The 24,534-nt window shown below is 37.7% G+C and overlaps 1 protein-coding gene and 1 long non-coding RNA gene across 6 annotated transcripts in view; both read right to left on the bottom strand.

Annotated features, from left to right (window-relative positions):
• The window catches only part of LOC145664479 (uncharacterized), a 32,160-nt gene extending 16,359 nt beyond the window's left edge, over nucleotides 1–15,801 (bottom strand). The window contains exon 1 of one of the 2 annotated variants that reach the window (XR_014127447.1): nucleotides 12,046–15,801. This is a non-coding gene — a long non-coding RNA (uncharacterized LOC145664479). The remainder of the gene's footprint in view (nucleotides 1–12,045) is intronic. The other variant, XR_014127448.1, reaches the window with a different exon arrangement.
• Mrm2 (Mitochondrial rRNA methyltransferase 2) overlaps nucleotides 1–17,509 on the bottom strand; it is a 211,229-nt gene extending 193,720 nt beyond the window's left edge. Inside the window, exon 1 of one of the 4 annotated variants that reach the window (XM_081731192.1) lies at nucleotides 17,362–17,509. Coding sequence is in view for 2 of the 4 variants with exons in the window: in XM_081731190.1 (XP_081587316.1) it covers nucleotides 17,083–17,102 (20 nt within the window). In the remaining 2 variants the exon portion in view is untranslated. Of the gene's footprint in view, nucleotides 1–17,082; nucleotides 17,195–17,223 lie in introns of those variants that run through there. The other 3 variants (XM_081731193.1, XM_081731191.1, XM_081731190.1) reach the window with 3 other exon arrangements.
• Nucleotides 17,510–24,534: the final 7,025 nt, after the last annotated feature.

Here is a 24,534-nt window from a genome sequence, read left to right as displayed (position 1 = left end):
GTGGCAATAGCCAACAGATGAACTCAGTTCTAGGACCTTTCCCGGTGTTGTATAGTCCATTACATGTATCACTTTCCCAGCATCTTTTCCAGTTTAATTTTTGAAGTAGGTCCCGAGTATGTGTATTTTAATTTTTGCAAAATAACACTTGTTTAGCCTTTGAGGTAACACTGAGATTTTGAATAAACATGAATTATTTCGTTAGAATTTGTCATGCTAACAACAGGGTTTTTTTTTTTTTTTTTAGCAACTTAGTTCGTGTAATTTATAGGAAATTAGTAGAAGCGTTTTTGCTTTCATAGGATGAACGTCCGTTATCATTATCCAATGCACATTATGTTTTGCAAGCAGACTTGAAATCGAACGGTGCCTGGTGCTTTATTAAAGTTTTTTTTTTTTTTAATTTCAATTTCTTGGTAGGAGAGAGATCAGTGTTGCTATCTGCATTCTCTTCTATTTGTGGAATTGTTGCTTGGGTTCTCACCTCTTTCCGAAAGGTATACATTTGATTTGCCAGCTCAAATGTGGTCGGGTATATTTCATCATCCAACCTCAGCCTTGGAGATGCCGTATTTCTCACGGTCTTACTTTCATCCATGTTGGCTACTAAAGTGGCATGGTATTACGTCCTTATTCCCGACGTTGATACATTTTCATACTCCCCTACAGGAACCTAGAGATTCTCGCAGTCCAATTCCCATTCGAAGGTACGCAACACTAAATCATCTGTCTCCACACTAATATCTCTAAACGATATTTCTACATCTTTTCTTCATCAAAATATTTCCGCTTAACAATATTCTCACAAGTACTACAATTTCCAGATTCCTGTTCTAAAGTCACAATTTCCTTAACTGAAGTTTCTTGGTCATCAGTGTTTAGTTCCCCTTCTCTATTACGCACACACTCGGGTTTTGAATTTGCAGACTCAGCCAGAGTATTCGTTAGTTTCACTGACCTACCGTCTTCCGAAACGTATGCAGGAACATGTCATTGCCTTGAGGCAGGGTTCCCATGGCTTGAGGTGTCATGAAAATTATTTCCATTGTTGCTTTCTGTTGCTCTTCGCTCGTCATATGCCTCAAGTACTTGTACTTGCTCTTCCCCCCTATATGTTGTTCTCGCAGGATTGGAGAATGACCTCGTAGCATCTCTCCGTCCTCTATTATTTCGTGGTGAGTCGTTACGGGAACTATTTCCTCGACCACGTGATGGAGGTACACTCACGTTTGCGTTGTCACGGCACGGAGAACTATTTCTTCCGTTCTCATGATCGTCATGTCTCTGGTACGGAACTCTCTTTCGGATCTCCTGTTATTCCATCGAGGAGAATTCCTGCCTCTCTTGCCAGTGGAGACTTCCGGTCTGCTATCTACTTCGACTTCTAGCATGTGTACACCTTTCCTATTGTTTCCATAATAGTCTTTATCTCTTATGGAGGTTTGAAGTTCTTGAACCAGATTCAAAAGCTCTGTTATACTTTTCGGCCTTGATGAGACAATTGATCTGAAAAGCCAGTTTGGAAGCTGGCGAGGAAGTACCTTCAACAATGTCTCAGGTGACATAGGAGGGGAAAGGATGCTATTTTTATGCAGCAGTTCCAGCAAATAATCAGAAGGAAGTTTGTGAATCCGCTGGTCGTAGTGGGAAGTTAATATGGTGGCACGGAGGTTAGCTAACCTCTCCTCACCCAAGTACGCGTCACGGAAGTGTTTCACGAACTCTTCATATGTTTGAATCTTCCCAGCTGTCACTAAAAACCATTGTGCTGCAGTATTTCTCAGACACTTAGATACAAGATTTAGCCGTAACTCAATCGGCACCCCAGTTAATTCAAAGTACCTCTCCAAGTCAATCAGGAAATTATGAGTCACCGTCTCACTCTCGTTTCCGTGGTACGTGGGTAGGGTAAGATCCCGATGCAAAAAGCCTAGTGCAGTTGCCAACTGCATCCGGTTTGAGTGATCATTAGGACAATTCTGTGACGTTGAAGGTTGCTCGCGTCCCCGTGCTTCCTGGGTGTTTCCGAGGTTTGCAGGTTGAGAACCCTCCAAATCGCGTCCAGAAGAGAGATGATGTGCAGAGGACGGCGAGTCAGCTCTATGTGAGCCAGCTGACATAGAGGCAATTCTCCCGTCCACTATCTCAGCTGTCTCACGCTGCATTGTCTCTTTCCACTGGGTCAGTTTTCCCTCCAGTTTCTTGCACACACCATTTACCGTCTCTTGCATTCTCTGAATGCTGCTGTTGCACTCAGAACGAATCTCATCTAGAGGCGTGTCTTGGAGGATTTCTCCCCTAATCCGAGCTATCTCCGAATTAAAGTTTAATTCGACGCGCTTCACTTTTTCATGAACTCTTATCACCGAGCTTTCAACATTCATAACTCTTTCAGTGACGCAACCAAAAGTCTGTTCAACCCGGTTTGAGACCTGCTCCAAACCTTCTGATAACTCTACATAATTTTCATCTACCTTACTTGCAACCTTTTCGGCATTGTCTTCTAACTGTCCTATTTTATTATTGATGTCGTTGATCTGAGAACTCACCTCCTCCCTGGTACTTTCGAGTTTGTTTCGTAACTCGTTGGTATTTTGCTCTATTCTTTCCACTAGCTGTCGTTCGCTTTGACCTAGTTGTTCTTTTACCTGGGCTAAACCTTGCTCTAAATTACTCGTGCTGGTTTCTAACTTTTGTTCTAAATTCTTGTTACATTCTCTATTCTCTCTTCGCACCTGCTCGAGTCCAGATTCTAAATTTCTAGTGCTTGATTCCAGCTTTTCTTCTAACTGCTTTTGCCCCTTTAAGATTTGTTCTAAAATCATAGTTAAATTCAAGTTCCCTGTATTTCCTACTTCCAAAACTGTGCTGTTAATTTGTGCGTTTTCTGCATTTGGAGTAACCTCCAGTGGCGTTTCATCGATGCCTGGAGGGGTATCATTTCCTTTCTCAACTTCAGAGAGCTCATTATCTCGCTGTGCGAGTTCAAGTGACCTTAACTCTTGTTCCATTTTCTGTATCTGCAGTCGCGTTCTGACCATTTACGTTAGTGCTACTTGAAAATAAAAGTATTCTCCCCCCCAAACACTATGATGTCTGATATACTAATTTTACTAAAACTCTAACACACATAAATACAATACAATTTCAAACACACTGAAACTGATATTATTCTGGGAATTATATTTCTTAAAAGGGACTTAACCACACAAAATCCGTAAACTACTGACCGAAAAGTGTTTCCGTATGTTGTCTTATTTTCAACTAGTCAAACAAGTAAAAGCTTGTGACTACTGAATTGCCCCACGCTGGGCGCCAAATTTTTGTGAATGATCCTATGGCAGTAAAGGGCCAAACTGTATGTGAAAAGCCCCTAAAGAGGATTCACTTGAGTAGAACATTGCACCTAGCCTACTACTTTATTGTGTTAGTGGGATGTCCTTCAGAGCCACCACTACACAATACTCAATTAATTAATACAATGATTATATTTTCTTCATTGAATACAGGGCTGAGTACTGACCTTTGAGAATCAGATAAAAAATAGAATGCAGGAGCTATGAAGTTGATATTAGATCATCAGAAGCAAGAGACTAGCGTTAATGGTCATATAAAATTTTAACAAAGTTGAAAAGAAAAAGACTATACTATACTGCCAATGATACCGAAATGGTGCAAAATCTTTATTTATTTATTTACTTTTTTTTTAGTATCTCCCTTACTATATAGCTCCTGTGTCAATACTTGGGTTCTAATTTTACTTCCTGTGCCCCGTTAGGAAGTGACAATACATACGGGAAACACTGAGAAGTCCTTCATACAATTTTCAGCTGAAAAAAAGAAAACAGGAAATGGTACATCTAAAAATCAGTGTACTCACCAGTTCCAGAACCTTGGGACAATTCAGATATGAACCAGCCATTTGCTTTTTGATATGATTTAATAGCAATAATTGAAGATTTAAAAAAAAATGGTATAATTCTTTCTGGATCACTTGAACATATTTCATTTTACTTTCCCACTGTGCACAGGGATAATTACCGACCTTGTATATGTCTATGCATATATTTATATATACATAGCTAGAGAAGTTTTACTTAATAAAATGTTTATCTAGTTGAGGTTGATATTAGTTTGTTAAGCGATTTTAGTACATAGTTCGATTAACTAGGATGTGCACACAATCTTAATATTTTATGTCACTGTTCCGCAAAAGGACAAGTCCAAGTTCACTAAAAACCACATATATTTTTAAAGTCAGGATTATAGTCCCTTCTTAGTCCTTTGCAAACACCGTCTATCTGGTACAAGATGTTTCTTAGAACTTTTAATTGTCTATGATGAACTAACAGCTTCGTTCTCTTTTATGTTAACTATTTTTTTTTTTTTTCACTATGTGTGATCCGCCGAAGATGTGTTATGTGAAGCAACACATTATTCTCCCCAAAAACCAAGGGAGCTGCATTGCCCTGAAAATGTCTGGTAGGCGTTTGTCTTCCAACTGCAAGCAAAGTTGAGCACTTTAAAAAAAAAAAAAAAAAAAAAAAAAAAAAAAAAATCTTCAATTAACTCCGATAATACACACTGAACTTGTGAAAAAAAATAGCACTGGTTCGCCGTATTTCGATTTTGTTTATCGTTTTTAACTTGCGGAAGCGGCAATTTAATATTTCAGAACACATACTGTTTTATATTTTTTTCACACGAATTATCTTACTGTGTTCACCATTCTCTGGCTCAAGCACTTCTCCCCTTCGAATGCTCTTATTCTCCAGAATCCCTACTTTTTTTTTTTTTTTTTAAAGTTCAAAACAAGAGAAGTGCTCCGCCTCTCATGTCCACTCCAACCGTTTTTTTCTCCCCTTCTTCCAAAGAATTTGTCCAGAACCGCTCCACAGCCAGATTCCACCCTCGCTTTCGATGGTCACTGTCCTTCAGGCTCTGTTAACGAATTTGGTTTCTGATGTGGTATATTTTAAAAAAAATAAATAAAGCAAACACTTTCAAGTTTGTATGGATATGTAACATACTTCAATTTATGTTCCTATTCTCTTTCTTTTCCTTGACCATGATAATATCAAACACTGTTAAGTTTTACTATATAAATTAAAACAATATTAAAAATAATAACTACATAAAAGAAAAAAAGGCTGGTTCGTCCAAATCCCTTCTGCCTATCCTGTTATCTAGATCAACAACAAAAAAACTCCGCTCTCTCAGCGTATATATGTGTGTGTGTCTGCTCTGTTAGCAGACTGTTGACACATACAAGTAGCATAAAAAATGAAAAATAGAATAATATACTAGCTATAAGGTATGGAGTCCCTATACGGTAATATACCTGACATCAATATTTATTGTACAATAATATTAAAATTTTCCAATGTGCGGTAAGGACATGATTTTCTTCTGCACCAAAACCCTGCTCCCCCTTCCGCCGAATTCGCATGAAGGGCTGTATACAGAGATTTTGAAGAAATAGCGAGATTAACCGCTCTTGTCGTAGGGAATCGCGTTCAAGTTTCAATTTTATTCGGAATAATTCCCAAGAATAATATTTTATATTTAATTTATACAAAATTAACCTATTACATTAAACTTGTTCTGTGATTACATAATAAAGAAAAATAAAAATTTAAATACAGATATGCAAATAGGATAATTTTCATATTAAAATATAAAAAAAATACTGAGTGCAGACTGCACTTCACAGCCTTCTATGTGTAGATGTCTTAAATGCACGGACAACTCGCATAAATATAAATTGAACTGTTTTTTACGACGCGTAAAGCCTATTTTAACAATTACAAGCGTTTTTCCTGCTGGAACTGATTCCGGAGATATCCGAGACAAATACTATGTTGCAGTAAAGCTAATGATGTTCAATTAGAGTGTACCAATGTCTGAGACCATACGCAAAAGCTGCGGTTCATTGGTTACTAATGCGATGGAGGAAAGGCCAGCAGAAAAGGATGGACTTTGTGATAATACGTGAACAACAGACATGCTTACATACATTATTCTAAATGGACCCCCATCAAGTCAAGTTTAAAAAAAAATAAATAAATAAATAAATACATAAAAGCTGCTCTCTTTACAAAATACGGTGTATACTATCATAAATATTTTAAATCTGCTTCTTTTAGCAAAACTCTTTCAAATGACGTGACTTTACAGATTGTAACTCGAACTAGGGATACCGGTAAAAACTTTTTACCATGCTTCATGTAACACTGTACTAAAACCATGATAGTATCATCTTGATTTTTTTTTATTTTATAATTCCTGCAGAAAATTTCTGACTTACAAAAGCTTATCGCAGAAAGACAAAGAAAGCTCTGCCATCGGGCCCCAAGAACTATAGATTCAACACTAATATCAGTCATTTTCGAGCATATATATATATATATATATATATATGCCACTTCTGATGCTGTTTAAATCCATCCCATATATATATATTTCCCCCTCCCCATGTTGCGGCCCATGGCATCGGTAGTGTCACAGTCCATCTCAGCGACCCCAAACAATGTGGATTTAGCACTAATATCGGTATTTTCGAATATTTTTAAATATATCTTCCTCCCCTTCCCCCAAGTTTTAGGGTTGAATTTGAATTTAAATGGGATCGAAAGTATCACTGCTCATCTAAGCGACCCAGAAAACTATAAATTGACAGTGATAGTGGCCATTTTCGATCATTTTTATATATCTCTTTCTCTCCCTCCCCAAGTGGCGGGACTGATTTCGGATTTAAACCGGATCGCAAATGTCACTGTTCATCTGAATGATCCCGAAAACTATGGATTAGGCACTAACATTGGTCACTTTTGATCATTATTATATATAGTTCCGCCTCCCCCTCCTCCGTGCTGCAGCACACGGCATCAGAATTGTCACTATTAATCTCAGCTACTCATAAAACTATGAATTCGACGACACTACTATTAGTTATTTTCCATCATTATATAAATGTTCATCCCCCTTCCCTACGTTATACCGTCCCCGACCCCAACTATCAGGGCTGAACTTGGATTGAAACAGCATCAGAAGTGTCACTGTTTCTCTCATCGACGCCGAAAACTACGGATTCAACACTAATATCGGTCATTTTTGATTATTTTTAAATTTCTCTCCCCTTCCCCCTCCCCAATGTTACATCATCAAAGTGAATAGCATAAAGTAATCCCTGCCCCTAAATTCATGTATGTTGCAAATATGATTGAGATCGGTCGGTTGGTTCAAGAGTGATGAAATCACAAAATCAGTCATTTTTATTTTTTTTTTTTTTACATATATCTCCCCCTCCCCTAGGTTGACTCAAAGTGAAACTAAAAGACACCCAAGGCGCGACCCTCCTATTTGTTGAAAATTTGATCGAAATTGGTTGGGTGCTTCAAAAGTAATTAGGTTTTATTAGTTTTTATTTATACATCCCCCTCCCCAAGGATCTACCGTTAAAGTGAAATTACAAATATGTTTTCAGATCTGAACCTCATATATTTTGAAAATTTGTTTGAGATCGCTTGGATAGTTCAAGAGTGAATAACTTACAAAAATAATCACTCCCAGTCTTATACAAATTGATTTTTATATATCTCCTCCTCCTTCTCCATCCCTAAGTTATTCCGTCACATTTAAATCATAAAATGATTCCAGGTCTGAACCTCATCTATGTTAAAATGTGATCAAGCTCGGTCTAGTGGTTCAGGAGTTATGAAGTTTCATTTATTTTTCTATACCCCTTCCCCCTCCATCACACCTCAGTTCTACAATCAAAGTGAATAGCCTATAACAAGCTCAGCCGCGAACCTCATCCATGTTTCAAATTTGATCGAGATCGGTCGGGCCGTTCAGGAGATTTAGAGTCACAAACATAGTGATTTTCAATTTTATGCAAAACGAAAATCGGCAAAACGAAACAAATACGTATTCTTTTCTGTGTTCAAATCGAAGACAGGAAAAAATACATGCCATCTTTCCAGAGCGAGCTCAAGTTTTTTCTTTTTTTTTTTAAATTTTTTTTTTATTTCGCATCATCGCAGTGTAAGAAGCTTCCTGCTCACTCCCTGAAGAAAGATTAGTAGATATCCTAGTAAATACTCCTCCTCCTGCAAGGGCACCCCTGCTGCGTTCAAGAAGGGGCGGGGAGAGGCAGCGAAGCGACATTCCATATACCTGGAGTTTCTGCCTTTCGCCACAGAGCGCTGTTTGACAGCTACAAAAGAACAAGAAAGCTAGAATGCAGAAACTGAATTATGCTCCAGTCCACTCTTAACCCCTTTGTAAGTTATTCATCCACTGCCTATTGGTGTACGATGTCTATACAGTAAACTTTCGGTTATCCATACTTCTGTCTATGCTTATTTGTAGGTGTAACTTCGTATTAATAATAAAGGTACTTATAGTCAAATCTGAAACTCCTAACTTTTGGTATATAAGATCATTCAGACCTGTTATGGGGAGGAATTCTATATTTTTATCAGGTCCCTACCAGATATATATATACACCTGTGAAGTACGCACTTTTTTCACATTTCTGAATACTTAATTTCTATTTTAAAAAAGGGGCACAAGTCTAAGAGTTCACAAACTTGGTGAATGAACACTTCTATATGAAACTCTTCATCAAGAAAAGCTCACCTTCTTGCAAAAGTCGTCTCCTCAACTCGGAACTTTTAACGTTAATGACCTACTTTTCACCCTGCTATACTTTATGGATGATATTGGCTAATACAAAATCTTGTGGGTTACAATTTCTGACAATGTTGGTTTTTGTTCCACATCGTTAGAACAACCAGTTACTGAGATACTTCAGATTCGGTATCCCCTTACATCATCACCAAATTGAACGTCTTCGAAAATAAATATGGCTGCCACTCGAAACCTAGTCACTAGAATTAAAATAATGGTTGTTTTGAACTAAGAACATGCACATCAAAAATCAGTTTCAAAAATTGTCATCAACGATTTATTCCTTTCCTGGACCACCTGACATGGGTTTACCCTACCCTGCCCACACAGAACAAATCCTATCGAAATTTTGCGCAACTTTTTGACGTTTCCGCAGCCTGAAATTTTCTGAAAAAATAATTTTGGACCTCAGGATCACATTGTGACCAGATTTGAACTAAAAATTTGCGGACCCTTTTATCTACCCTGCCCACAGAGGATAAGTCCCATCGAAATTTGAGCAACTTTTTGAGGTTTCCGTGGTCTGAAATTTTCTGATAACTCTATTTGAAATTTTTGGATATCAGAAATATATTCTGATCAAAATTGAAGCGAAAAGCCCCGGGTCATTTTATCTATCTTGCCCATGGATGGTAAATTCCAACCTAATTTTCGAGGTTTTGAAGTTTCCGTGGGCTGAAATTTTCTGTAAACACTATTTAGGACCTCAGAAACAAATTGTGATCAAATTTGAACCGAAAAGCCACAGAGCCTCTTATCTACACGCCTTCTTAAAACTAGATAGGAGAAAATGCGTGCAGGTCAAGTTTGGGAACACCATTCAAAATAATTGTTGAAAAAATATAATTCTTTCAATAATTTTCTTCTTACTAGCCTCCAAAAGATTAGCGCTGGGTCATATGACAATACTCCACCTAGCACAGATGAAGTTTAACGAGGCTACAAGAAGTAATTGGTGAAAAATAAAACGCTATTGTGATTTGCGTACGTAAAGATAGCGTCCAGACATATGCCATAAAAACTATAGTGCAAAAAGCACAAACTATCCTAGGTTACGTGGGCACTAGAAAAATATTATTTAACCGAGTCAGGGCAGAACGAAGCTGAATGGCCCAGTAGCACGTCTGAAGGAAGTAGGTGCATCAGCGAAGGTGGTATTTGCGAATGCAAAAGTAGTGAAAACGCGTGGGTTTTTCGCCGTGGTACGAATTCTTATAGCACTTGTAATGGTTTCACACTGGCTTTGACGAGCAGTAATCCTCCGCCGCCGGAAAATAAAATTAATAATGCCATACTTCATATGCCCTCACTTATTTTAACCGTTGTAAAGCACTTGTAACGTTACATTAGTAACGCTACACTTGTAAATATAGAATACAGCTATACTGCTTAGCATTTAACTCTGCCGCTTCCAGAAATTTGTTCCGGGTTAAATTCCGAATAGTAAATCCATAAATATGAAAAATGCGTAAAACTACTGGAAATAAATTGTGAATTGCTGCTTTTCCTCGAGATTCATGATAACTGAACAAGTTTAATGTGGTATTTTGATATGTGCAGAGCTGTAACTAGTGAGTTCGGCGCCCGGCAACGCCGGGAAATTTACAACTATTTACAACGTTTCAAACTATCGATTAGGAATGAAATTTCAATACATTAGAAATTTGTTTCTTACAATGTTCAAAATGAATGATAGCATTATTTCCAGAAAAAACAGTAAACTTTTGTAATGTTATTCTGTATGTGACCAACACAAATAGAATTTTAATTTTGATTCTTGTACGGTAAAGAATATTTTGTGAAATATAACGGAAATTCAGAAGTAGCTTTCTTTGCGAATTTCTCAATATTCATCGAGGGAGGTGAAGAATATGTTTAATGTTTGTATTTAAAATCCAAAATATAGTTGGACTACTACATATGTTTGAAATTATAGTAATTACGTAATTTCTTAATGAATAAAAGTTTGGAATTTAAGGTTACTTATTATTAATTAACGTATTCAAATTACACTAATCCCCCCCATATATATATATATATATATATATATATATATATATATATATAATATGTGTATAAGTTTTGTATATAAAGCGTAAACAAGAAATTTGTAGACTGCAAAGCCGTATGTGCATAATGAAACAGGCATGCCACTTGACCAAACTGCCAGCACAAGCAGATGCTCGGTGCTTCTCTCTACTTCTAGGCCACAATTGTCCGTTTGAAACTTCAGTATTCATGATGTGACGAAAGCAGAAAGAAGTAGTGACAAAACACATCATTTCATGTTACGAAAATGAAGCAAGTAAAAATAAGTTCAAAACACTGCTTTATTTTCGCGACATAGGTGTCCCAAAATACACGATACTCCGAGTGATCTTCAGGTTCGAGGCTACCCAACAGAGAGTTACCGCTAACAAACTGGTCGTACAGCCGCAAAATCAGGACCGAAGATGATGGAACAAGTGCTGAAGTTGTTTCAAAGGAATTCGTGCTGCACATAAGTTGAAGCAGTCAACTCTGTAATTTGTAAAGCAGAAAAGGTTGGGAAGTAAGGCATACCTAAAGAAAACTGCACCCAGGTACATCAACGATCAGGATAAGCGTGCGAAGTCAGGTTCAGTTACGTTTACCAAAAATCCCTGCGCAAAGTCCTCGTGGTGGAAGGCGAGATCTATGTGCCTTGGGAGCCAGATGAAGTTCCAGGATGGAGGTAATCCCATGCCTCGGATCCAGCTGCGTTATGATACGACGAAAAAACGAAGAGGCGGTGCAAGTTCTTCAAGAATATATTGATGTGGAAATTAATAGACAGCAAAGGGACAGTCTTGGAGCCTTTTATATCTGAAGACACCATCAACGTCAACGTGTACCTCTCAGAATTTTTGAAGAAGAGATCGATTCCTTTCTCATCCAGGCGCCGCGCCGAAGAGACTATTTGTTTTGGCCGGATGTCGCACTACGCCAAGAATGTCGTCAAGTTTCTTCGTCGTGAGGGCATTCCCTTCGTTGAGAAAGCAAAGAACCCGCCTAATGTGACTTAAGCGCGGGCCATAGACGCATTTTGGGCCTTATGTGAACGTCCCCAGAACCAAAAATCTTGAAACTCTCAGCCAAGAAGTTGGCGAACTACAGGACTCGACCCGATGCGGAGGAGGACACATAAGTTGCGGGGAATTGGGTATAAAGCCATCCAGAACGCCAACCTTATTTAAATAGTTTTGTATGGAATCGTCATTCTCATGTACTATCCGTTCTGAAATATATTTCAAAAATACATTTTTCAATCCTTATATTTTGTCCAGCCTACCAACTTCTTGTTCACCCTTTATGTAGATAGATAAAAAATACCTGGCAATACAAATAGTTGATGGAGAAATGATCCCAATAAATTCCTTACAATGGGAAGCATTTCAAAAGAAGTCCTGGTAGTGATAAATCTTCGAAAACGGCGAAACTCGTTGGGTTAAGTTCTGTCCACTTAAGCCCCTATTCTTCAACTGGTTCTAGTTCGAAAATGTTATTAGGCCTATTCCATTTGTTTACCTTCATTTTTAATATTCCCGCACTAACAGCAGCTTGCGTGTCTCTCCTTATTCCTCTTACTTTCATACCTTCATTCTCACTGTCGTGATTAATCTGATTAGGTAGAAAAGCGTGATTAACTAAGCAAACTCATCACCATCAAAACGGCGAACACATATTTCAAACTCTGACCGTTTCTGATATTCAAAACGCTTATGCGTATAGTATAACTCACTACTCGGCACCTTGTATATCACATCGGCAATAACAGATCAACTTTTAATAATAAGTAAAACTTGTCACTCTTGTTGGAAACGTTTGGGTTGCGAGCGAAGTGAGCAAAATCTTTTTTTATCACGTCGATTTCTTTGTAAAACTAAAGATTATTGATTTAATAGGGCGCCAATACTTTTCCGGGGCGACACATCATTTACTCATTTCCAAGTTTTCCTTTCTTTTTGCTCGTTCGGCACCCTCTTGCTATCAGCGCCCGGGGCAACTGCCCCGCTCAGCTCCCTGCCCAATATTATTCTGAGTAGAGTTATGCTGACGTCAAGCATTAGGGTATAATGGGGAAATTGAAAGATGGCAGTTCCATGTGACAGATATGACATTTCAATTTTGCGTTTTATAAGAACGTGTGAAGAACCAGAAGAATTTTTCCGTCTTCTGCAGGCGCAAGGATTACTGGAATTGAACAAAGTTTGGCATACGTAGAAATGCATGGAAAATAACGAAATAAAAAAACAGTTACATATTCAAATGTGAACGTTTTGTTGATAATGTGAAATGTCATTGGCAAGAGTCGGCAGTGAAAAGCATGGATAGCATTTAGTGTCTTCCCCAAATCGATCGACGGCTCCAGAGCCGGAATTATGACTTAATAGTGAGCCGTCGTTTAACGACCACGTTTATGCGTACACCCAGTATCGCTGACGCGGCTCTTCCCTCGTTGTTACGCACGTGCCGTAAGTCTGTTACATACCATCCGTGCTTTTTAGTGGCCACCTAACACAAGTTGGTTCGTATTTTATGCCTATAGTTTTTATACCATACGTCCATATTGTATTTATACTCGTCAAACTTACAAATAACGAACTGTAATGACTACTACGTAAGCTAGAGTCACTACAAACTGATTTGGGGGACAAACCAACAGCATTTTCTCCAAATCATTGAGTTGTCGAAAAAGTGAAAACATGGACGGTTATTTATCTGAATACTTATTAAAGTCCTCTACGATAAACGAGACAGTGGTCAATTGTTTCCTGAAGCCAGTATCGGAATTGCACAAACGGTAAAGATAATGGTAAATAATTGCAGTGATGTGTTAAGGCCGTGTCTAACGTTTTCAGCTGAGATCATCAATCCCTATATAATAACATGGTGAACTTCTTTCCAAAATATTATGAAAACTATTTGCCTTATGTACTTCATAATTTCTCCAGATGTTAGCCTACCCCAATACTACATGTTCACTTTTTTATTTTTAATTTAGCCCTTATAGTTCACTAATATTACTTTTTACAAATAAATATGACAGCGTTGGGAAGCATATAAGCAGGATTTCTTTTCCTGTTCGTGGAGGTGCAGATACCTGATCCATTCACACCATTGTTCCTCAGTGATCTTCAAAAAGTTGGTAGGGGAGGGAAACAAGTTACAAAATGAGATAAGATCGTCTATCTAAAAATGCAGAGAGTGCATATCTTCGAAGTTATGTTCGTTGAGAACCTGATGATATTGTCGGAAGAACAAAAGGTTCGAAAGGCAAGACTGGCTGCTGTCAGAAATGAGATAATCTTATCTATCTATATATCTTTTTAGTTGTATTTTGTAACAAGCCTTCTTGTCAAACAGCGTGCGCTTTCCCTCTTTTCTTATTTCTACTATTTTTGATCCTAAATCCTGATTCTTGAGTGGTGAAGAACGGAGACACGTCAGAGGAATCGCAAAACTAAAACCATTATGATCAAAATTTTGCTTTCCAAAATAAGGAATATAACTTTAAAAAATAAAACTTTAAAAGAAATATTTGGGAAGATGAAAGAACAAATCATGGCATTTCATACGTGTGCATAACAGTAATAGGCATATACAAAATAAATATATAAATAAATAATTATTACAATATTTCTGAGGGTCTAGATCATTTGGATCCGATAGTAATATTCCAAAGGTAAGCAAGTGAAATATTTTTCACCTGATTTTGACTGAAAACTTGATTTACAGAATTATACATATATTCTATAGGGCATAATAATTTATGTAAAAGAATCTTTGAAATTCCCATATTTTTAATCTGCGCGAAAATAGGTTTGATGAATATTATTTCTTTTACCTGGGTTTATTAAACTTCTACACTATTCTATGCAAAGGTTTCGAAAGCCTAATAGAACAGCTATGTCCGTTAACAGGTATCACACCAAAAGCGGCAAGAGATATCGAGAAGGGTCTTCTGGAATCCATTTAGCGTCCTAAGAATAGGTTCCATCTCCTCTGTCAATCTTCTATATAAATTGGAAGTAATAGAGATGGACCACTTACGGGCCATAAATGAAAAACTATATTACCTAGCGATAAGCGGTTTTAGGGAATTTATTCAACGTCTCTAGAAAATGTACCATCTCCAATCCTATATTTCTATTGAAAACAGGAACTGGTAGAAATTTACTACTATTTCCGGTTTCAATATTGATGTTCATAGAGCATAAACGATATGATATATCGAAAAGCAGTTCTCGGTCGTTTTCTTCTTACACATATATTAATTATTTTGCAGCTCGCTACACATCACAACAGCATAAATCCTTTCCGATCTCTGTGTAAACCCTTGTCAGTTGATGCGACAAATAAGCTAGTTTACTCTACATTATGCAGTTCAAAACCACTTTTATAAATGAACACTTGCCTCACTTGAAAGAAACATACTGATTTTCTGAAACTCTTACGTCGTTAGCTCCAATAGGCCCATACAGGTAACTATTCGTGGAGATGTTTATGTAGAATCAATGGAATCTTGAATATCTATGAAGAAAGAGAAAACAGACTTTGCTCTTATCTGCTGTCAATCTGCATTCCATTGGTTTCATCATCTCCGGAGACAACCCAAAGTTCGCGCACGTGACCTAGCGGGGGACAGAGAATGAAAGAAACCTACCTGCTTAGCCTCCTATCTGCTGTTCTGCGCTGTTGCAAAATGCAGCCATTATCTTACACAGCTTTTAAATGGAAGAAAATTAATTTTTAATTAGCGCGCTCTAATATTATCCTAGGAAGAAAAAGTAAAACTGCAATATTGATACTAACAAACATTTGGACGAATTTTGAAATGTTTAAAGTAAATAGTTTTCATAATATTTTGGAAGGAAATACGCTATGTTATTATATAGGGAAATCCCAACGCATTCCGAGGGTTGGACACAGCCTTAAGAAAGCAAAACCTAACGCACACCCACTGTCGCATCTGCTCCCGATGGACGAAATCTTCCTTCAATCTTGCCCAAGGGGGTTTGATAGTATTCGTGCTTTCTAGTGGCCAACCGGCATAGGTTGGTTTGTTGTTTTGACATTGTACTTGGCTAAAATATCGGCGTGCAGGTTTACTTTTGGCGCACCACTCGAAATAATTGTTGAAAAAAAAACACACTTCCATTCATTTCCTTTTTATTGCGTTGAGCGACATGAAAATATTTCACAGAGCACAGATAAAAATTCAAGGGCTTACCAGAAGTATTTGCTAAATATTAATTTTTTTACGATTTAAGTATAAACACGGCTTACGACTGTATAGCATAAAAACTACAGGGGAAAAACACAAACTAACCTAGGCAAGTCTTCACTTTAGGCAACGCAGTGACAATAACCGATTCATCTGAATCGGTTCCCACAGTTACAGTTACAGTTCCCAAGAACGAAAGACAGAAAACAACGTGCCCTGCGGGGCTCTAACCCGCCTTCACTCACTGACGCTCGCTCAGGAACGGCAACGACATTAGCGACGAATATCTACGTGAATAAGGAACTACAAAGAATCAGTGAGAACCTGTGAATAATAATAACAGTGACAGCATATCACTGCCTTGCCCAAAGTGAAGAGTCACCCTAACCTGTGCTAGGTGGCCACTTACAAGCAGGAATGCTATGTAACGAAGTCAGCGTACGGTGAAATTTGTGGAACCGCGCGACCGCACGTCATAAATGGTCGGTATACGCATAACCAAGGATCATGAACAGAAGTGCGTTTTGGGTTAATGATACTAGTTTCAATAGCATTTTTCATTATTTCATACTAGTAACGCTTCACTTTGTAAACATAAAATATAACTTCTGTACACTGTACAAAAATACAGCACCGGTTGAAATAACGGTCCATGTTCCGTTAACGGGGTCCAAAACTACACTGGACCCCCTTCAGGTAACCTAAGCTAAGCTAACCTAACCTAACCTAATATAACGTTATATTATGTAATCAAATGTAAATCAATAGAAAGAAGTTGTGTCAAAGACACTGGACCCCCTTAACGGAACATTGACGTGACCGAGCCATCTTCCATATGCACTCATTTATTTTATCTATCGTAACGCACTTGTAATAATTACAATAGTAACGATACAGTTGAAAACCTAATTACAGCTGTATTACTTTGTATTTAATTCTGTCGTCTGCCGACATTTGTTGCTGGCTTGTATATAGCCCGCTTCCTCCATTTCTTTGTCACCGGAACTGAAGGAGTCACTAATACTACTTATATCGAGAACAGAACCCAACCAACCCCTGCGGGGCTTCTAACCCGTTCCTACTACTAGTACTACTACTACTTTTGCTACTAACTACTACTACTTATACTAAAGCTTCCTTACCACATGCAATTCCGATTCATTATGAACTAATATGGGTAATAATTAAGAACAGCTACTTCTCCTCTCGCGTGCACGAGGATACATCTTACTGTTGCACTACCTAAACACTCTCAGTACAAGGGCAAGAACTCAGTCTATTACCTACTTTTTAACATCCTAGATAGTCAATGAATAATTCCTGAAAGTGTGGCGTTTCTCGTCCTTCCCTAAATGGGAAGTACGGCTCCTTAACTATAACCCTTATAAATATGTCTTTTCATGCAAAGTACTCAATTTTACCTGTAAATCTTCCAAAACGTTTGCGCACCAAAACTACACCAGCATGTTTATGCAGTGTTGCCAACCAATTTTTCCAAATATCAGGAAAATTTTTATCCAAAATCCAGGAAAAATCCAGGAGATGCAACTTAAAATCTAAAGATGTTAATTAGGATGATTATTTTTTTTACAAGGCAAACAGTGAACCCATCAATGATTATACCTACCAACAAAAGTCTAATCATCTTTATCTGCGTACATGTCAACATTGACCTTGCTGGTCAGAGACGGATTCACAGGGGAGCTTAGCATGAGCTGTTAGTAGTGAGCGTTCTTGTGTGCAGCACTCCTTGCAAAGTTTGGGTATCAAGTCTATCTGTTTCGCCTTCATCAAATTTACGATTGAAAATACTTTTCTCTACAGTAACACTTGAGGAAGACAGAGCAAAGACATAACAAATGTGGATATATTCGGAAATATTAACTGTATAGGCTATCTACTTCTTTTATTATTATTATTATTATTATTATTATTATTATTATTATTATTATTATTATTATTATTATTATTATTATTATTATTATTATTATTATTATTTACTAACAAGTATCAGAGGCATCATTTAGTGAGGACGGGGAGGCGCAACGGCCCTCCCTGAGTTGGATATTTATATTGATTTTATCAATAGAATAGTAGTGAATAATTGAAATGTGCGAAATTTTACTTATATCAAAGGGTCTTATCGCCCTAAGCAAAATCTGAAATGACACTCCTGACAAGCATCCAAAAATCTTGAACAGAAACATCATTTTCAGTTTACAAATCTGTTTCGCAATAACCGCCATTCTGTGTCTACGTGTTGCAATTTACTCTATTCTATAACATTAGGAAAGTCAGCTACGAGCGGAGCAATTGATTGTGCCGATTTCTCTATCTCGTTTGATGGGCTAATCATCTCTTAATGTTTCATGACGGGATCATGAAGCGTATATCTCTCTCTCTCTCTCTCGAGTTGAGTTGAGTTGAGTTTAACGTCCCGTTAAACAGCGAGGCTATATGAAACGTAGACCTACTGATTAACGTGGAATCCGAACCATATAAGGTCCCACCGGGAATTGAACCCGGTCCTTCCACGCGTGCTTAGCCACGGAGGAGCTCATATCTCTCTCGAATTTGATGTACTGCTTCAATATATAATTCAAGACACCTGAGTTAAAAATCTTGCAGTCCATAATTTGGGAGATTTCTTGATGCCATGAATAGGGACACTTTTGCTGCAAAGCACATTTTATCTGTAGATAAGAACTCCTTTTGGTTTCTGAAGACTACATTTTCTAAGTGTTTTTAGATGATACGCAAAACCAGGAGTTTTTAACATTTTTTAAAGAAAAATCAGTAGACCAGGAGATAACTTGAAAAACCAGGAAATCTCCTGGAATATCAGGAGACCTGGCAACGCTGTGTTTATGCAGTTACTCGGCCTAAAGTTTGTAAAATGCACAGAAAACTTTCTGGAAGTCTTGTTGCCAACTCGCCAGTGTGAAATGTCGCTAGTTTAGTACTCTAAAGTCGCTAGAAGTCGCTAAACGCCTCCTGCCAAGTCGCTAAAAAAAGTCGCTATATAATTTTACAAAGGAATTAAAATAATTTAAATATTTTTCATGTACAATGGAAGACTAGAGTATTTTTTCTTTAAAAAATGACCATCTTGACAAAACCACTGCACTATGCGCTTTCAAGAATACAAAATTAATAAATATAGCGTTAAAAGTTTGCAAGAAATACTTAAAATTTTGGATCACTTTTTCCCATTCCTTCTTATAGAGTACGATTATATTTTCTAGAGGGGTTGGGAAATTCATGTTGCTTTCGTATTGGAACAATTCACCGAACTTACCCCACGAAATTTCTGTATAATTTATATTAAGAACAACCGCAGTCAAATTAATTCATAAATCACACGCACTACACTGAACTAGAAAAGCAAAACGTTCTCCAACGTCACTGCCACTGTAAGCACTGTGCAATGCAAGAGGTTACCAGCTATTACGCAACTAGTTAGATACGGGAAATTCCCAGATTTCCGAACCGCAGTGAAGAAGGGCATAATCTTCATAGCAGCGATGAATACAAGTCGCTCATAGCAGTAGTGCAACCGAGTGTGTAAAAGTAATTATTAGTATCACAACTGCAAAATTTTGGAAACTTTAATATAAATATAGAACAAAATATTTAAATTCCTAAATGTTGCTAGATTTGTCGCTAGGCGCTAAATAAAAATTTTTGTCGTTAGACACTTCCAAAAGTCGTTAGCTCTAGCGACAAAGTCGCTAAATTGGCAACACTGTCTTTAATTTGTCTTGTCTTATGACTCTTATCAGTCAAATAGGTAGGTGCACCAGCTCACTAGTCATATGTGCTATAAACGCTAAATGGTCAAATGTGTACCTCAAACAGAGGATTTATGATTCAAAAGCAAAATAGAATAAAATACGGGACACAATCGGGAAGAATTGACACAAGTCAAGAAAAGAGTCAAAGTCAGGGAAAGGTCACAATCGGGAAAGAAGTTCAGACAGGGAAAGACGGCGAAAAGCCAAGATGAACAGGGCAAAAAATTAAGGGTAAGTGGGAAGTGTAAAATGAAGAAAGAAAGCGTAGAAACAAGAAGGGAATATATTTACGTGTAAATGTAACAGAAAGTGTAAGTGTAGTGTAAGTGTATAGCGAGGCCCACTTAACCTTCTTCCTCACGGGGCACAACTAGACACAAGGCACCCACAATCACAGCCACTGCCGAACTCCGTCTTTAATCTAACCATTTTTTGTCTGGCCTTGGGACCATTATCGGACAAATAGATGGGTGCCCCAGCTCGCTATTCATGTTTGCTAAATATGCAAAAATGTCCTATGTGTACCTCACACGGAGATTTTTGTGATTCAGAAACAAAATTGAATAAAATACAGGACACAATTGGGAAGAAAAGACAATTGGGGAACACGTCAAAGTCAGGAAAAGATCAAAATTCGGAAAGAAGTTCAGACAGGAAAAGAGGGCTGAAAAGCAAGTTAAACAAGGCAAAAAGTTAGAGAAAAGTGGGAAGTGTAAAATGAAAAAGGAAAGAGTATAAAAAGAAAGCATGTATGTACACGACGATCTGTGTCGTCCTATCCCCCCCCCCCACACACACATACACACATCCGCCACAAGCAAGGAAAACACATTACTTCGTTTGTGCTACACTTGTTCTAAATTGTTCCAAAGTAACAGAATTTGTTCTGTTACACTCTTCAAGTAAATTGACAATCAATTGTGGTGGGAATAGAACGACGTCGTCCTGGCCATTCCACAACCTTAGTCATCGGTTTATGTAAGAAAGTAGCTTAAATCGTTTGTGTTCGATTTGCTCTAATTTGTTCTACAGAATGATTGTTCTTCAACCGTTTCGGAAAAAATTAGAAAAATAATTGTGGTGGGGCTAGAACAACGACGTCATAGCCCCTCCACAACCTTGAAATCATTGGTTTAGCTTAAATCGCTTAAAGTAGCTTAAATCGTTTGTGCTCGATTTGTTGTAATTTGTTCTACAGAATGAAGATTGTTCTTTAACCCTTTCGGAAAAAATAAAGAAAAATAATTGTGGTGGGGCTAGAACAACGTCGTCCTGCCCCTCCCCCCAGCTTGAAATCATCCGTTCATGTAAGAAACTACTTTAAATCGTTTGTGCTCGATTTGTTCTAATTTGTTCTTACTAACTAACCCTATGGCCTATGGAACCCGGAGGTTCAATGCCGCGTTCACAAAAGCTCTCCACTGACTTCTATCTTTAGCTAACCGCATCCAGTTTCTACTTTGTATTCCAACCTCTGCGAGATCCATCTTAATATTTTCCTCCCATCTGCACCTAGGTCTTCCTAATGGAGGTTTTCCGGTTGGTCTTCCAGTTAAGAGTATGAAAGCGTTTCTACTTTCTTCCATTCTAGTTACATGACCCGCCCACCTAAGCCTCCTAGACTTGATGACCCTAACAATGTTGGGTAAACAATATAAATTATGTAGTTCCTCGTTATGTAGTTTCCGCCATTCACCATTCCCGTTCCTCTTGGGTCCGAATATTCGTCTCAGGATCTTGTTCTCAAATACTTTCAGTCTATGTTCTTCCTTCAGAGTGAGTGACCATGTTTCGCAACCATACAGAACAACAAACATGATTATCGTTTCGTATATTTTAAGCTTCAAATTCCTCGACAAAATTCGCGACGACAAGAAATTTTGAACCGAATAGTAACGCGAATTCCCTGCTTTTAGTCGACATTTAATTTCTCCGTGAATATGATTTTCCTCTGTTAATATTGATCCTAGATATTTGAAACTATCCACTTTATCAAAAGTATTATTTAATATTTTAACGCATCCATAATTTGCTGTATTCCGGTCCCGACGCACTTCCATGTATTTAGTTTTCTCTGCATTTCTTTCTATTGTTCTCCTATCATCCCCTATTAAATTTACATCATCAGCATAAGCCATAACCTGGTGAATGCCGTTTCACTCTAGGCCCTGGTTGCTATCTTTGATTTTCCTTATAAGTTAAATAATAATAGCGAAAACGTATCTCCTTGTTTCAGGCCATTTTTGACGTGAAAGCTCGTGGTCAAAAATTTTCCTACTCGGACTTTACTTTGGGACTCATTTAAACATATCTTAATTAATCCAATTAGCTTTCTCGGTATTCCAAGATCTGTAAGAACGTTGTATAATGTTTCTCTCTTAAGCGAGTAGTACGCCTTTCTAAAATCAATAAATAGTTGATGTAGCGGGGTATTGTATTCCCACTTTTTTTTCGAGTATTTGACGAATGGTAAATATTTTATCGATAGTTGATCGATTTCGTCTAAATCCGCACTGATAATCTCCAATAATTTCATCTGCGTATGGGGTCAGTCTTGCTAATAGAATATTTGAAAGGATTTTATAGGATGTTGATAGAAGAGAAATGCCTCGATAATTATTACAGTCAGTTTTGTCGCCTTTCTTGTGGATTGGAACAATGATTGATTTTTTCCACTCTTCCTTGTGGCAATTCTTCCTTGTTGTAGATAAGGAGAATGAGTTTGTGTATCTTATTCAACAATTTTTCGCCTCCAGCTAAAATTAACTCAGCCGGAATTTCATCTACACCCGGAGATTTGTGTTTTTTTTTTTTTTTTTTTTAATTTCTTTATAGCGGTTTCTACTTCTATTCGGTTGGGTTCTGGAATATACGGTTCTGCGGTGTGTGTCTCCTTTTCTCCACGCACACTAGTTCTTGGTTGCGTGTTAAGAAAATCGTCAAAGAAATCTTTCCATCTATTTAAGATGCTATCCTTATCAGTGAGAACTGTACCGTCAGATTTCTTTAATATATAAGCACGAGGTTGATAGCCTTTCTTAAATTCGCTGATTCCCTTATACATGTCCCGGATGTTTTTATTTTTACTATTACCTTCAAGTTCCTTTATTTTAGCTTTCAGAAAATCGCGTTTCTTTGTTCTAAAAGTTTTGCAAGTTTCCCGCCTGATATCTGCGAAATTTTGTGTAGTTATTTCATTCGGATTTTGTAACCAGCGTGATTTTGCCTGTTTTCTCTTCTCTGCTAGTTTTATGCATTCCTGGTCGAACCATGGTTTGTTCCTACGTATTTCCGCGTGTCCCAATTTTTCTTTTGCTGAAATTTTATTGCTACCTCTAATTTCAATCCAGGTATCCTCAACACTAGTGCACTTCGTATCTTCCAAAGCCGAGAATCTATTCGAAACTTCAATCTGGTATTCCTCTTTTACCTGGCTCTCTTCTAATTTCTTTAAATTGAATATCTCCGTTTTCGGACGATGTATATTACCTTTATTCAACGATAACCTCTCTTGTATTATCGCTGCTACCAGGTAGTGATCAGTGTTACAATCAACCCCTCTGAACGACCGGACATCAATTATGCTAGATTGCATTCTTCTAACTACTAAAACGTGATCAATTTGATTATGTGTTTTTCGTCTGGTGATGTTCAAGTATATTTATGAACGTCGCGATATGGGAATTTTGTGCTCTTCATAATTAGGTTTTTGGATATTGCAAAGTTCACGAGTCTAACACCGTTGTCATTATTTTCCTTATGCAGACTTTCGTTCCCTGTAATTGGTTTGAAAATATCCTCTCGTCCTACCTTCGCATTAAAATCCCATAATAGAATTTTCATATGGTATCGCGGAAGTTGGTCAAATATCCGTTCCACTTCTTCGTAAAAACTGTCTTTTATATCATCATCCTTATCTTCTGTTGGGGTGTGTACATTTAAAACAATATCGCACCACCGTCCCTTAAGAGTAATAAAAGAAAGTCTGTCAGTAACAAATTCAACCCGTTTAATTCCTGGTAATATTCGTTTATGAACGAAAAACCCTGTCCTAACTGGTGATTTTTATTTCCTTCCCCGTAAAAGAACGTAAAATTTCCGGAATTCACAGATCCATTTCCTTCCCACCTGTATTTTTCTAACTCCTTGTTACGGATTTTAACGCACCTGCCCTATAAAGACTTCTAATATTCCATGTTCCAAATCTCATGTCCATTTTCTTTTCCTGAGGTCTTGCCAAGTTACCAGTCTTTGTCCGAGGCTTTTGTGAATATTTCTGAACAAGTGCTTTTTTTTTTTCTTACAGGATGAGGTTGTTATCCTCACCCAAACCCCCAAGCTGGAAGACCACTTCTACAAGGTTGTCCGCGACTGCTTATTCACTATATTCGCAGCTAACCTCTATATCTAGAGGCCTTCTCCTCGATCCGCAATCTGAGGACGCGCCATGTCGTGGTGACAGGAACGCATGTTACACGGTCTAATTTGACCTACAGAATGAAAAAATATTCTTTAAACGTTTCAGAAAAATAAAGAAAAAATAATTGAGGCGGGGATAGAACGACTTCGTCCTGCCGCCCCCCCCCCCCCACAACCTTGAAATAATCGGTTTATGTAAGAAAGTAGCTTAAATCGTTTGTGCTCGATTTGTTCTAATTTGTTCTACAGAATGAAAGATTGTTGTTTAGCCGTTTCGGAAAAATAAAGAAAAATAATTGTGGTGGGGCTAGAACGACGTCATCCTGCTTCCCCCCCCCCACACACACACAGACACAACCTTGAAAACATCGGTTTATGTAA

Source organism: Thermobia domestica, chromosome 11 (genome assembly GCF_964235325.1).
Source record: "Thermobia domestica chromosome 11, izTheDome1.hap1.1, whole genome shotgun sequence".
In the NCBI taxonomy this organism is placed as follows: domain Eukaryota; kingdom Metazoa; phylum Arthropoda; class Insecta; order Zygentoma; family Lepismatidae; genus Thermobia; species Thermobia domestica.
This window is presented reverse-complemented; position numbering and strand designations above follow the sequence as displayed.